Source organism: Pimephales promelas, chromosome 2 (assembly GCF_988280905.1).
Source record: "Pimephales promelas chromosome 2, fPimPro1.hap1.1, whole genome shotgun sequence".
NCBI classification, from domain to species: domain Eukaryota; kingdom Metazoa; phylum Chordata; class Actinopteri; order Cypriniformes; family Leuciscidae; genus Pimephales; species Pimephales promelas.
This window is the reverse complement of record NC_142770.1, coordinates 12,729,808-12,744,201: the sequence shown is the minus strand read 5'-3', so window position 1 is coordinate 12,744,201 and position 14,394 is coordinate 12,729,808. Positions and strand designations below refer to the sequence as shown.

Here is a 14,394-nt window from a genome sequence, read left to right as displayed (position 1 = left end):
ATTTTGGAAAGTTTTATATATGAAGGAAACAACATCTGAATGTATTCTGCTTTTAAATGCACTTGTTTGATAAAAATACCTTTTTCTCAGTTTTTTGTCCAAAATGTACAAAACCTACCTCTGTTCAAGAGGCAATAAAAAAAGAACAGATGAAGATAAAATAAAAACGTTTTTTTTGCCTAAAAGCAGAGGCTCAGATCTTTATTTTTATATATATCATCTTCATATATTCATGGAAGAAAATATTCAGCGGGGGCATTCAAATTTAGCGAAAATCGTCAAAAACCCTGGCGGTGGCTGGCAACTTTTTTTTAAAACGCTGGCGGTGGCGGGGAAAAAGTTAAATATTGTTGGATTTCACACACGTGTAAAAGAAAAGCTAACTTTTCTGCACAAGATACGTTTGATACTTTTTCTCTATGTCTAAATGTTCACTTCTCACAAGTATAACTTACATTTTACAATGCAGGGACTGTAACTAGAGATATTCTAGCTATAAATACAGTAATCTTTACTTTATTTAGGCAGAAAAAGTTCATTGTGGTTTCCAAGCTCATTAATGTTAACGTTAGCGGTCTTCCACTGATGATACTGCAAGTTGTAAAACATACATTTTCAATATAACAGGCCAAGGAGAGATGATTGAAGCGTGTTTCATCCGTTTTTATTTTATTTTTGAAATATTCATTTATCGGCCATTCTAACTGCCGATACCGATATAATGGAAAATGCCTAATATCGGCCGAAAACATCGGCTGGCCGATATATCGGTCTGGCTCTATCACAGTACTTTATTGTAACTATTGTTAAAAAGAAATAAACCTGAAAACCTTCTAAAATTCTCCAATAAACAAGTTTCTTACAGATTATAACAGATTATATTATTTCTTCTTACATAAAATTTGAGTGGTTATGAAACTGCAGTGAGGGCTAGGGAGGCAGTCACTGTCAATTATGCTTAGGGGAAATCTGAAAAAAAAAAAACCTGTTCTCCAACTGAGCTCCTTTTCAAAGCCGAGTGACGTCAACGGCCCCATTCATAATTCATATCCCCCTATTCAGCGTGAAGCATCCTCGGGTTAAGGGGACCTTAAAATAAGTCAGAGCCTTCCACTGTAATCCTTCACAGTCAGCGTTCCTCTCTAAATCCAGTGCAGAATTTCTCATTTCCTCAAAAACTACAGGTTGACACTTTTAACCGACGGTTCCAATTCTAATGAATCTAAAAATAGAAGGGTTTTTACAAGTACTCTTGGTAGGAAAAAGTAAAACCCATAATCAGCATAGTATATAAGTATGCAGCCCAATTTTTCTAACCACACACTCACTCTGTATGCTGAGCTCACACATGCACCTTGTATTTTGCCCTTATTAGTTCATCCACAAGGGGGCAACAAGAAGAAACAACAACAAACAACTACTTTAGACGGTAACATCAGATGCCTACATTGACGAGCATTGAGCTGGGGAAAGAGGAGGGTTTCGCGTTGCAACTGCTACAGAAAATGCTGAGCAAGTATTGTAGAAATATTTGAAGGATGAGCAGCGAGTTCATTGGCTACTGTACTGATACAGCTGGAACACAGCTGTGCCCTACAGATAATGAAGTGATTGCAATTTTTAGCATTATAATCCTCTGACTGCACACACTAGAAGATTCGTCAAGACCGCGAGACCACACATTATCGCGGTTAGTAAAGCTTGCCATTGGCCATCGCGATTTGATCAAACGATTTGAGATGGTGCGACTCCGATGCGATTGGGAGCAGTAAAATAATCGTAATTACACCAGACAATTGAGGATTTGGACAAAACGTTGGTTGCGAGAAATATCACATCAGGCCACCCCTACTCGAGCAACCGCTGCACCTCAAAGTTCCCGCTCACGATTCACCGTTGCCTCTGCCCCATCTCTGCCAGGGTTTCCTCTCTCATGCTCCCACGCACCATTTCTTGCCATGTGGCTGGCATGCATGTTGTGTGCTGCCTCTTTATCTCTTCCTCTCACGCTCCATTAATCTCTCTGTGTAGCCGAGCATGGGCAGAGCGAGCTATATCCTGACACTAAAAATAACAACTTAAGGGTAAATTTGAGAGAAGGGTTATTATTATTTTTTTTTTTTGGAACGAATTTGATGGAATAGAGCTGTTTTTCTCTGTGGAGAGAAGCATATATGCAGTATATTACATGTTATTGTAGTGTTATTGATATACTTTTATAGTATTATTATAAAATGTCTTTTCCATTTTATTTTCATTAAGGATTGATCATTGATCAGGTTTGAGAACGTACTCAGTTAGCAGTGTAACCTCGATTCTCTCTAGAAGAGGGAAGCAGCACGCTCTGGTTCACTTTGGCGATGAAAAAACGGTGATATAGAGAGCCTAAGTCCCTCCCCTTCCGGTCGACCACCATGGGACCTTATTTTGGAAAAATATTGAATGGTCAACCCGATCTCACGACCAAGTCGTACGAATTCGACGAACGATTAAAAAGTGGCTAATTCGTAACAATTCATACGACCTCACTCGTACGAATTAATACGATTTTGCTAAATCGTACATATTTTACGAATTGGCCAATTCGTATGAATTCGTACGAATGACCTACCCCTTACCCCGCTCTTAAACCTAACCATCACGTGGGTTTAGACAAATCGTACGAATTAGTACGAGTGAGGTCGTACAAATTTGTACGAATTAGACACTTTTTAATCATGCGTCGAATTTGTACGAATTGGTCGTGAGATAGTGTTGGAATGGCGAGAGACAACAAATATTTTGATCTCGTTTGAATTATGCCCTTAATTACACATATGATGTTTGCCAATTTAAAAGATACATTTTAAAGTAAAGAAAGTCGCAGTTTGATGTAAAACCGTTGAGGTATAAGACTGCGAAAATACGTAATTACAAAGACTACAAACCCCAAAGGCACACATTTTCTTTCAATGAATGAAGCTAACTTTACTGAGGCTATTGTCTGTCATTGTTTCTATAGTCTTACGTTACAATCGTAATGTTACGCCGTCATGCCTGAGTGTTTTTGACCAGACTGCACACACACGAGCAGCGGATCTCACTCGTTGTTTCGCTTCCCGGGAGATGTAGTTCATAGAGCGATTTTCACATAAAACTAAATGTTACTCTTTTGTTTTATGACAAACTGTGACGTTTTTGACTTTCAGAATTATCTTTTAAATTGACAAACATCATATGTGTAATTGAGGGCACAGTTCAGACGGAATAAAAAGATAAGTTGTCTCTTGCCATTGACTACCATTCATATTTTTTCCGAAATAAGGTCCCATGAGCCGGAAGCGGAGGGGCGGGACTTAGGCTCTCTATTAGCCCATCGAGCTATATTTATGAGCTAGGCCACTCCCACTTCAGCGGGAGAGTGACGCACCCATTGAACTATCACCAAAGGGCCTCTCTAGATAGGCTGCTGAAGTTGCTGCAGGACAGCCAATAGGCATGCGAGCCGCCTTGCCTATGTCTGCATGCGGCCGCAACACGTTTTACATTAATTCAAAATTAAGGACCATTTTTGGCTTCAATATCTCGTGGAAAATAGGTTTTCCCCTCGCTTAAGATATTACGCAGAACTCGTTCCCTCTTCTAGAGAGAACCGAGGTTACGTTAGTAACCGAGTACGTTTTTAGGGGATCTGTTTGAATGGGATCATTTGGATAATTTTGTCCAAATGTTGCAAAAATGTTAAATATATGCGAAAGACAAAGGAAAAACTTTTCCATTTTTAGTACATTGTTGTAGTGTTTAAACGTACCCTCGCACCACTAGATTCAATATAATTTTTCTAATTATGTAGCAAAGAAATATTGTATTAGGTGAAGGTCTATGATTTTGCCGTTGCATATTAATATTTTCCAATGGGAAAACCACAGAGAAACAGTGCTAAATTATACATGGTAACTGTTGTTAGTGTTAACTACAATTTATCTAGGAAGTTAAATAGGCAGTTCTAATAAATGATTAATATGAAACGATCTGTGGCCCCCGCCCTTTAAAGGCAGAGTTCACTAAGAAATGAAAATCTCATAATTTGCTCAATCTTTGAGTCCTTTCACAAACCAAAAATCTTTCTTTCCTTGAGGAACATGTATGAAGATGTTTTCTTCCCATACAGTGAAAGTTAATGGTTTGTATGGAAAAGTCAATGGAGTAAATTGTAAAAAAGAAAATATTTTTAATCTACTCATTCCATACTGTCATGATTTCCAGATTTTAAACAACAGTCTAGAATATTCTTATTTGATACAAACCAGGCATTTTAAACCCAGCTTAAAAACGGCACATTTAAATTCTCTGAAAAAGTGGCGAAAAGATGGTTATGCAAGAGAAATTCAAGACTTAACTTCAAAACACATCCAGGGGGAATTAGGCAAGCCTTACAGTACATCTGCTCAGGTTACTGCGGCAGGCGCCAAGCATGATGCTTGTCTGTGTGACACACACCCACACACCCACTGTCACTTTCGGACGCTGGTTGTGAATCTGCTGCCTGTTTAATTACAGAGTGGTGGCAGACGTGCCATGGATCAGAATGTCTGTGTGGGATGTGTTCAAAGAAACATGGCTTACAGTATCGTTCAGAATTCTGAGTCTCTTACAACAGATCTTCTACAACAGACCAATCTGATTTGCATGTCATCTTGCGTTAAATGGCAATCAAGAACTGAGTAAGGCACGCGAACATGGGCAAGTGGCCCATTGGACATAGCAGACCAAAAGGGCTAACAATAAGTGCCTGTGAAAGACATTTGGCCAAAAGATTTGCACCGTCCCTCTCTATTCATACTCTTAGACAAAACACTGGGACCTCTAAAACGATCTCAAATCTAGGTTGTATAACACTGGTCAGCATAATATTAACATGAGCTAAGAATAAACTAGAATTGGGTCTGCACATTGAGTGGCCTTTTATTGTGACCAGGCTAAGGCACACCTGTGCAATAATCATGCTGTCTAATCAGCATCTTGAGATGCCACACCTGTGAGGTGGTTGGGTTATCTCGGCAAAGGAGAAGTGCTCACTAACACAGATTTTTTTTTAGAGAAATAGGGCTTTTGTGTACATAGGAAAAGTCTTAGATCTTTGAGTTCGGCTTCAATGCATTTGATCTTGAAAAGTTGAAAAGTCTTAGATCTTTGAGTAGCTTCAATGCATTTAGGGGTGTGGTCCTGGTCAAGACAATCTCCTCAACTCTCCAAACTGAATGTCAGAATGGGAAAGAAAGGTGATTTAAGCAATTTTGAGCGTGGCATGACGGTGCCAGACAGGTCTGAGTATTTCACAATCTGCTCAGTTACTGGGATTTTCACACACAACATTTCCAGGGTTTACAAAGAATGGTGTGAAAAGTGAGAAACATCCAGTATGCGGCAGTCCTGTGGGTGAAAATGCCTTATTGATGCTAGAGGTCAGGGGAGAATGGGCCGACTGATTCAACCTGATAGAAGAGCAACTTTGACTGAAATAACCACTCGTTACAACCGAGGTATGCAGCAAAGCATTTGTGAAGCCACAACACACACAACCTTGAGGCGGATGGGCTACAACAGCAGAAGACCCCACCGGGTACCACTCATCTCCACTACAAATAGGAAAAAGAGGCTACAATTTGCAAGAGCTCACCAAAATTGGACAGCTGAAGACTGGAAAAATGTTACCTGGTCTGATGAGTCTCGATTTCTGTTGAGACATTCAGACGGTAGAGTCAGAATTTGGCATAAACAGAATGAGAACATGGATCCATCATGCCTTGTTACCACTGTGCAGGCTGGTGGTGTTTGTGTAATTGTGTGGGGGATGTTTTCTTGGCACACTTTAGGCCCCTTAGTGCCAATTGGGAATCGTTTAAATGCTAAGGCCTACCTGAGCATTGTTTCTGACCATGTCCATCCCTTTATGGCCACCATGTACCCATCCTCTGATGGCTATTTCCAGCAGGTTAATGCACCTTGTCACAAAGCTCGAATCATTTCAAATTGGTTTCTTGAACATGACAATGAGTTCACTGTACTAAAATGGCCCCCACAGTCACCAGATCTCAACCCAATAGAGCATCTTTGGGATGTTGTGGAACGATTCCACAAATCTCCATCAACTGCAACATGCTATCCTGTCAATATGGGCCAACATTTCTAAAAAATGCTTTCAGCACCTTGTTGAATCAATGCCACGTAGAATTAAGAAAGTTCTGAATGCGAAAGGGGGTCAAACACAGTATTAGTATGGTGTTCCTAATAATCCTTTAGGTGAGTGTATGCATGTATACACACACATTATATAAACAAAAACGTTTATGTTAGATGTGATTAATCGCCATAAATCGATATGACAGCACTAATACAAGATTAATGCCATTTAAAATAAAATGAAATTAAATATTAAAAAAATTATTCTGTACACCAATAGTGATTATTTTAATGCATTTGCTAAAAAAAAATTTACTATAAAATTTGTATTATATTATTATTACAGGCCAGGCCAAAACTGGATAATTTAATTTTACACAATAGGGGGTCCCTGGTCTGTCCCTCAATCCACAAACTGGCCTCTGATGTATATATCTTTCCATGTATCGATTTAGAACATATAATGATTTAAAATGTTTCGAATTTTTTTTAGCAATTTATCTGTAAGCATGCTTATGTAAAATAATGAAATTACAAAATTAAAAAAATAAAATAAAATACACCTGTAATGTTGCCATCTGCCATGAACTCTTTAAACTGCAAAGCCATTTTACGCCCGTACAGTAAACACGGATAAAAATAGATGTATCATACATCAAAGTAGATCCCATCTGAGCAGGGGAGAAAAAGCGTTTGGAATATCAAGGGAACACCCCCCTGAATACTGGCTGCATTTATAACACGGGCGGATTCAATGTACTGATATACCTGTGCATTTCTAGAATCAAACCGCACATTTTATACAATAAATAAATACTTGTAGCCTAAATAAAGCGATAGAGGAGTAAGTTATTAAGCTAAAATACTAAAAAGAGGCATTGCACAGAGGATACACTCCTTCTACCTGATATTTCACAGTAACCCTACAGTTCAGCTTCTGCTGCATGAATACAAACCAATAATAATATTAAACTCCACTGAAGAAGAATATTTGACCGATCATTGATCCTTGATCAGAGTATTAATTCTCGAAAGCACGTAAAAAAGCGCCTAAAAACTATGCATTTAATTGAATGCAGTATTAGGTGATTCGTTAAAGACAGTGTTTTTCAAATACAATATCATTTTTTAACCCTTAATATGTCTAAAGATATACAACCAATGTATATAACGCATAACCAACAGCTGTTATTAATGCATCCATAAATGAAATAATGCACTTACCTCCAACACACAGCAGTGACATTTCTTTATTTATTATTATCCGCGCCTTTTGAGTTAGCTTGGATATTAAAACTGTTCTTAAAAACGATTTATTAGATTTTTTATGTTGAGAAACCTCCCCTTCTTGTTTTCAAACTCTACCACACAATATATAAAAATAACAGCAGCTACTACTCCGAATCCTTCAGATAATTCAATTCGAGGGCGTTTTTCAACCACCCTCTCGATATAGACCGCTGTTATCCGGGCTGTGAGTGAATGTTAGCGCTGTTTTTTTCCGCCGCTCGTAACGCGCCGCACAGCCATCTTGTTCAGTTCAGCACCGCCGCCGCGAGGATAGCTACTACCGTGACGTCACGGCCCGAGCTGTGCCTGTGCACGAGAGCAGTGACAGCAGCAACGCACGAGGACGCCTCTCCCTCCTTAGACAGTCGAAGCGTGGATGGAAAAAGTGCCTTTTTAATGGTCAGATTACAGAAATACTGTTTTAATGGAAATAAGTCAGACAAAACGGCTTTGGGGTCCAAGAAACTCCAATGCCCGTTATTAATAGGTCAAAAACTAACTAAAAGGGATAGTTCACCCAAAAATCATTATATATATATATATATATATATATATTTGTCATCATTTACTTACCGCCATGTTGTTCCAAACTCGTATGACTGACTTTATTCTGTGAAACACAAATGAACGGTGAACGACGGTCCCAGTCTCCATTAACTTTTATTGAAAAAGATTATGCGAAAGTGAATGGTGACTGAGGCGATCCGTCCATAGCATTATCTCCTTTATGACTTTTCCTAATTTCCTTTAATGTAATTTACAACACACACACACTTTTACTTTAGACTATCGGTTTCTTTATGTCATGGTGGTCAATGTCACCCTCTACTGGATATGGGTTCAACCACAGAAGAATAATGGAATAATTTAAAAGTAAGTAAAGCCATTCTTACCAGATTTTATTATCTTTTTTTTCACCACGTTTCCCGACCCAATATTAAAATAATTCAAACTGACAAAAAATGCAATTCAAGTACATCACCAAAGCAGTGTAAACTCTGACACATGAATTATTTTAATGCTAGAATTCATCACCCTTCGCAATGCCGACTGATTAATGTTCAAAAGGGAATACAACCAAAAATCAACATTACTTAGGAATTTTAATCAAGTCTAAACTCAATGTTTAGAGTAAAAATCATGGTGCAGAAATTCTCAAAAGCTTCTTGCAATCCACAGCGCTGTGCAGTAAGGCTTCAGAGGTCAACGAATGTAAAAAAACACAACAATTTACATTTCATTAATATCTAAGTAATGGTAGCATGCCTTTAATCCATGGTTTCTGGAATTAGTCTTCCCATGAGCTGCTGTATTGTCAAAACAGCAATAATAGGATGTATTAGGTGATTGATGACATAAGTTTAGAATCCACTGGCACCAGTGTTACAAATTAGCTTATCGGTCAAGCTAGCCTTGTCAAAATATCCAATTAAACCGGATGGCCCTTGTTACACCTTGTGAGGCAGAGACGTTCAAGGCAGATCGTGGGGGTTCCAGGCCTTCCGAATACTTTGGTCAGCCTGACGTAGAACCTCTAAATCCCACCTTTCAAAGCTTCTCACTGGAAGAAAATTAAGAAAAAAGATGACTACCATAGTATGATCTTATGCAGTGGTGGACTGTATTTTTCCTTCGCTACATGTACTGAAAATATCAGTGGAGGGCACTGTATGTGATTTCATAAGAAGAGCTCTTTTCAGAAGCTGTATTCTTTCCCTCCTGATTAATTTTCTTTTTTATCTGTATTTCGCTGTAACAGTATGAAAAAAGGCAACACGTATAGGCCTACTGTGCATTGATAGTCTGTACCATATACCCCATTAATCAATCACTGGAATGCACCTTTCCATGTTTGTTTTCACACAGATTAGAAGTGAAAAGGGGAGACTATTATAAGCAGTGTTTGGAATGTTAAATATAATATTTATTGCCTGTGACAATGACGTAAATCACTTTGAATCATTGTCACTCATTATATTCCAGTTAATGAACATTTTTGATTAAGGCAACATATGTTACAAAGTCTGATACAGATATATTACTACAGTTATATTTAAAAAGTCCGTAATGTCGCTGCTGAAATATATAGTGGTTTTGGCAATAATTTCAATGTTGAATGGTTGAAGGTCGAGTATAAGATCATCTCATTGTACCGAATTTTTAAGAAAATTGCTTATTGTGTTCATGGAGCAAACCTTTCACTGATTGTTTACAGTTTAACAGAAGCTACTCCCATAATCCATGCAAATCATCATAGGAAAAAGCCTACTGAAGTTACATTTTTTGATAGTTTTTGACAAGTTTTGGTAACAAAATAAAAACCTTTACTTATTTGCAGGTCAATAAATATTAAATGTATGCACTAATTTTAATTATTGCCAAGTGCTTGAATAGAATAAATATTAAACATTGGTTCATTGATTAGTACCGGTACTTTTTACTTAAAAAAAAAAAATACTTTTACTGGAGAAATATTTTATTAGGGTATCTGTACTTTTACTCAAGTACTTAATTTATGTACTTTGTCCACCAATGGTCTTATAGTACATAATATTGCACAACATTTACCTGTCTAGGTGAGCTAAGAGCTCTTGTAGCTTGAGGACTAAGCCGCGATGCTCATGAGGCCTGCTCTCTAATGCACTACTCAAGCGACTCAGGTATGAGTCCAGCGTTCCAATCGATGGCGTCTCGCCCGTGCCTAAAGGAAAAACAAACTTGTTTCCCATTGCAATCCTCTATCATGGTGCTAGTATTACAGGCAGTATATTGTACTAACCTGGCAAGGGCACAGTGGCCAGGCTGCTGACCAGTGTCTGTTTGATCGCCTGTAGGTGGCGCTGTAGAGCCTGTGTGCGAAGCTCATCCTGGCCCAGCTCGGCTTCCAGTCGCTCTTTAGCGCTGAACATGTCGGCAATGTGCTTCTGGAGAACTGCATTCTGCTCTTCGAACTCCACGTTAGCCTTGCGCAGTCGTCGCAGCTCGGCTTCTCGGGCTGGGAATTGCGTAATTTTAAGAAAACAGCTTTCCACGCGGATGTTTATGGTTTAAAAAACATAAAAACCCAAACTTACCTTTGTTTTGGTCCAGAAATTCTTCTGTGAAAATAGGGACGTCAAATCTGGTTGGAAAGTCCGAGTTCTGAAGGAAACCGTTTCATTAGCCAGGTTGCAAGAACAATGTCGACGTCTTCCAAGTATCTACACTGAACAAAATTGTAAACGCAACTCTTTTGTTTTTGCCGCCATATTTCATGAGTTCGCTGCACTTTTTCTGTACACAAAAGGCCTATTTCTCTAAAAAATTGTTCACAAATCTGTTTAAATCTATGTTAGTGAGCACTTCTCCTTTGCTGAGATAATCCATCCACCTCACAGGTGTGGCATTTTAAGATGCTAATTAGACAGCATGATTGTTGCACAGGTGTGCCTTAGACTGGCCAAAATAAAAGGTTTCTCTAAAATGTTAAGTTTTATCACACAGCACAATGCCACAGATGTAGCAATCACAACAGACACTGACTGGGTTTCAGTTTTTGTGTACATAGAATAAGTCTTAGATCTTTGAGTTCAGCTCATGAAAAATGGGGGCAAAAAACAAAAGTGATGCGTTTATAATTTTGCTCAGTGTACTTCAGGAATGTGGTGGAAACATTTAAGAATTCAGGCTTTGTTTGTACACTTACCTTAAAACCAGTTGACCCTGAACTGTTGGCATTGATAATGACAGAAGCCACCTCTTCTGTAAAAATCAAAATAGGAAAATGCATCGCTATAAAACTAATATTTGATTTTTAATTGTCAATTACAGTATACTTCACCAAAAAGGTAAAAAGGGAAACAGAAAAGTACTCAAATAACAAAAAAGAAGCATTTTTACCTCTCTTTATTCTCTTGTCTTGAACTTTTGCACATGTGATCTGATAAGCTTCACTTTTCTGATACTCCCTGAGTTCTCGTGCATACTGCATTTTGTCCCTTTCGGCTTCATCTAGGTAGCGCTGTAAACAAAATAGTTCCGTTTCATCAGAAGGATGATATTTCAGCTTAAATAGAAACAATTTGGCAGTCAATTCACAAAATATATATAATAATAATACCTGCTTATCATGAGGAACCAGGCGGCTCCATTCTGCCCCGAGTCTCTTGGTGATTTCCGGGAAGGGAAGATCCGGGTGAAGGGCTCGGATGTGTTCGCGTCTCTCATTCAGGAAACGTACGTAACCGGTAACCGGAGCCTTGGGTCCATTTGGTAAAACCTTCTTTCTCTTTTTCCCTTTTGGCCAACCGCGCTTCTTTACTGGCTGTGAAGTCGATTGGTTCTGTAATAAATCAACTCAAATAGATATGAATCAAATTTGGGAAGAATGTATAAGACATATATGAGTGTGGTTGACCACAAAACCTTTTACAATAACTCAATTACATATTTGAAGTATTCTGTGATATATGATGATCTTACCTCCTCCTGTGCCGAGTCAGTGTGGTGAGGGTCTTTAGATGCAGGAGCATCAGTTTGCTCTTGTTTTACACCACCCATAATATGAAAGTCAAGGAATTCTGGGACAGAATTAAAGAGCATCTATTTAGATTGGATAAAATACGTTCTTACCTAATCAATATACCCATACACATTGATAAGCAACAATGATGCTTGCCCACTTTAAGATAACTATCAATCAACTACATATTTGGGTAGCATGGTTGTAATAGAGATAACTAAAACAGGTTTAAAAACATTTCTCATTACTTGAAATAAAATAAACACATTAAATGGATTTTTTTTTTCATTTTATTTCAGCAAGCTTTTAATTTAACTTGATGGACTAATACAATCTATGAAAATGAATAAAAACTGTAAACATAAAAAACTGAAAATAATAAAAATGACAAAACTATTACAGCTTTAACTAAAATGCAAAAAAAAATTCACTATTATTTATTATATAAAATTATTATAGTTTCTCAATGATACTAAAATAACACAGTAGGGCAGCACATCCGCAAAATGTTGATAGGCATCGTTCATTTAACGTTATATTTGTAAAAACATTAATTTATATAAATCTCTATAGATTGTTGGTTTATTTGAGACGAGTTTTGTTTACATAAAATATGTTAACGTGCGTGTGATTTGGAGCTTTTTTGGTGCATTAATGTTTAAAAATGACTTTTCTCTGCATCACCGGTTGTTGTTATTATTATTAGCTAAAGTAGCATAGCTAGTTGGCTAACTAGCCTCTACTTAAGCTCAGATGAATTAAATAAATCGAGTCTTCAATTCAAAAGTTTATTTATATAAATGTATATCTATCTGTTTGTATTTTTCAGTAACGTTCGTGCGGGTAAAACACAAAATTCCCACTTACCTAAATTAGTCCCCCTTTTCTTAACTCAAACGCTAACTCCACCACAAACGTTGGTTTGATTGGCAGTTCCTTGGTGGTTTTGATTGGCTTGTGGGTTTTAGTAGGCGGGGCGAACGGCAGCGTGCTTCGTTTGCATTGCGCATGACTGGAAATAAAGTTGTTATTGGTTATTATGGACTACTTGAAGCCGCATTCCAGCTCTGATTAGAGCATTTGTCCATTTTCTGTCATGACTACAAAATTGTATTCAAGTGTATTGTTTGGCTACTAATTATGGAGTAGGCAATACATTATTCGTATTTTCGCACTGGCACCCTTCATTATCACCAACCACCCAACTTAAGTCAACTACAACTTATGTCTCTCTCACATAAACGACTAGCATCTTTCATCTACTTTATTATAAGGTAGTGTTCAATCCTCAGAATTGAATGTTTTAGATTTTTTAAGGTAATAAAAATGATTTCTTTTATTCACTGGAGTATTATTCAATATTATTCACGATTGGCGATAATATCTGCAGGTTCATTCAGAGATTCCTTCAAAAAATACTGATTCATCCAAGTTAAACAAGTCTTTATGAGACTCATTGAATCAGCAGTTGAAATTATTTCTTATTAGAATACAAACACATGTTTAGGTAGCAAACAAAGACTTTTATAAAATGATAATCGCATCTAAACCCATTAAAGTAAAGGGTCAATATTATGAAGTATTCTAGATAGATTATTTTCAAAATTATTTTGAGGGTTTAGAATGCACACTAGCTTTACTTTCTCTTAGAAGTGGATTCACATTTAAATGTTAATTGTTAGTATGTTAAATGTAAGTAATTGTCCAAAGCACTAAACTGAGAGTTAGCCATCCAAAACATTTAGTTTTTCTACTTCAACCTTAAGACAAATGTATTTAAAATGTTTGTGTGACCTTTTAAATTCTGCGTGCACCACATACAGATGCTAACACAATGTACATTTAATTTGGCGAAAGCCACACACAATTAATAAATGTTGTTCATTGACCTTTAATGTGCTTACCAATTGAGAAAAATAGTTAGGAAGAAATATTAAATATATTTAATGTTAATATAGATTATGGAAGATCTTATATTTAAATAAATCTTTCAAGTCATTGAAAGTAAAAAAAAGGAAATTATAAATAAATTAAATTATATTGTAATTGCCATTACAAAAAGTGCTCTTGTCAATTCCTGTTGTGTGAAATTATTACACTGGTTTGCAGTAAGATTTTACACCAAACAAAGAAAAAATTAAACACAAAATCAGAATAAATTTTATTATAATTTTGTTTATTATTTTACCTAAATCACATTTTAAAATTATTTTTTCCATGTTTTCCATTACTGTGGGGACCATAATAAGTTATATGTATTCTCATAATAAATTCTATAAAGGAAAAAAAAAATACACAATAATATAAAAAAGTAAAATATAAAGCAAAAATGATTCATATAGTTCTGTAATCAATATTCTCACATGGTTTAATTCTGAATTAAAACACAAGTTGCTTCCATGCCACTTTCCACATTTATTCACTTCCTAGAATGTATAATT

At 36.9% G+C, this 14,394-nt stretch overlaps 2 protein-coding genes across 5 annotated transcripts in view; both read right to left on the bottom strand.

Annotated features, from left to right (window-relative positions):
- Positions 1-7,733, bottom strand: part of unc13a (unc-13 homolog A (C. elegans)) — a 45,782-nt gene extending 38,049 nt beyond the window's left edge. For all 3 annotated transcript variants that reach the window (XM_089135393.1, XM_089135400.1, XM_089135395.1), the window contains exon 1: positions 7,387-7,733. In XM_089135393.1, coding sequence (XP_088991519.1) covers positions 7,387-7,408 — 22 coding nt within the window. In that variant the 5' untranslated portion in view covers positions 7,409-7,733. The remainder of the gene's footprint in view (positions 1-7,386) is intronic.
- A 1,126-nt stretch (positions 7,734-8,859) lies between these two features.
- hmg20b (high mobility group 20B) lies at positions 8,860-12,956 on the bottom strand. 2 transcript variants are annotated; one of them, XM_039695018.2, is made up of 9 exons: positions 12,821-12,956; positions 11,914-12,011; positions 11,552-11,773; positions 11,332-11,452; positions 11,138-11,193; positions 10,527-10,593; positions 10,232-10,447; positions 10,021-10,153; positions 8,860-9,013 (listed from the first exon to the last, which is right to left on the bottom strand). In XM_039695018.2, exons 2-9 carry the CDS (start codon positions 11,989-11,991, stop codon positions 9,001-9,003), a joined length of 906 nt encoding a protein of 301 aa, XP_039550952.1. In that variant the 5' UTR covers positions 11,992-12,011; positions 12,821-12,956; the 3' UTR covers positions 8,860-9,000. The 2 variants fall into 2 exon arrangements, with proteins under 2 accessions (XP_039550952.1, XP_088991507.1); XM_089135381.1 differs by lacking the exon at positions 8,860-9,013 and having other exon boundaries at positions 10,017-10,153.
- Between the last annotated feature and the right edge of the window lie 1,438 nt (positions 12,957-14,394).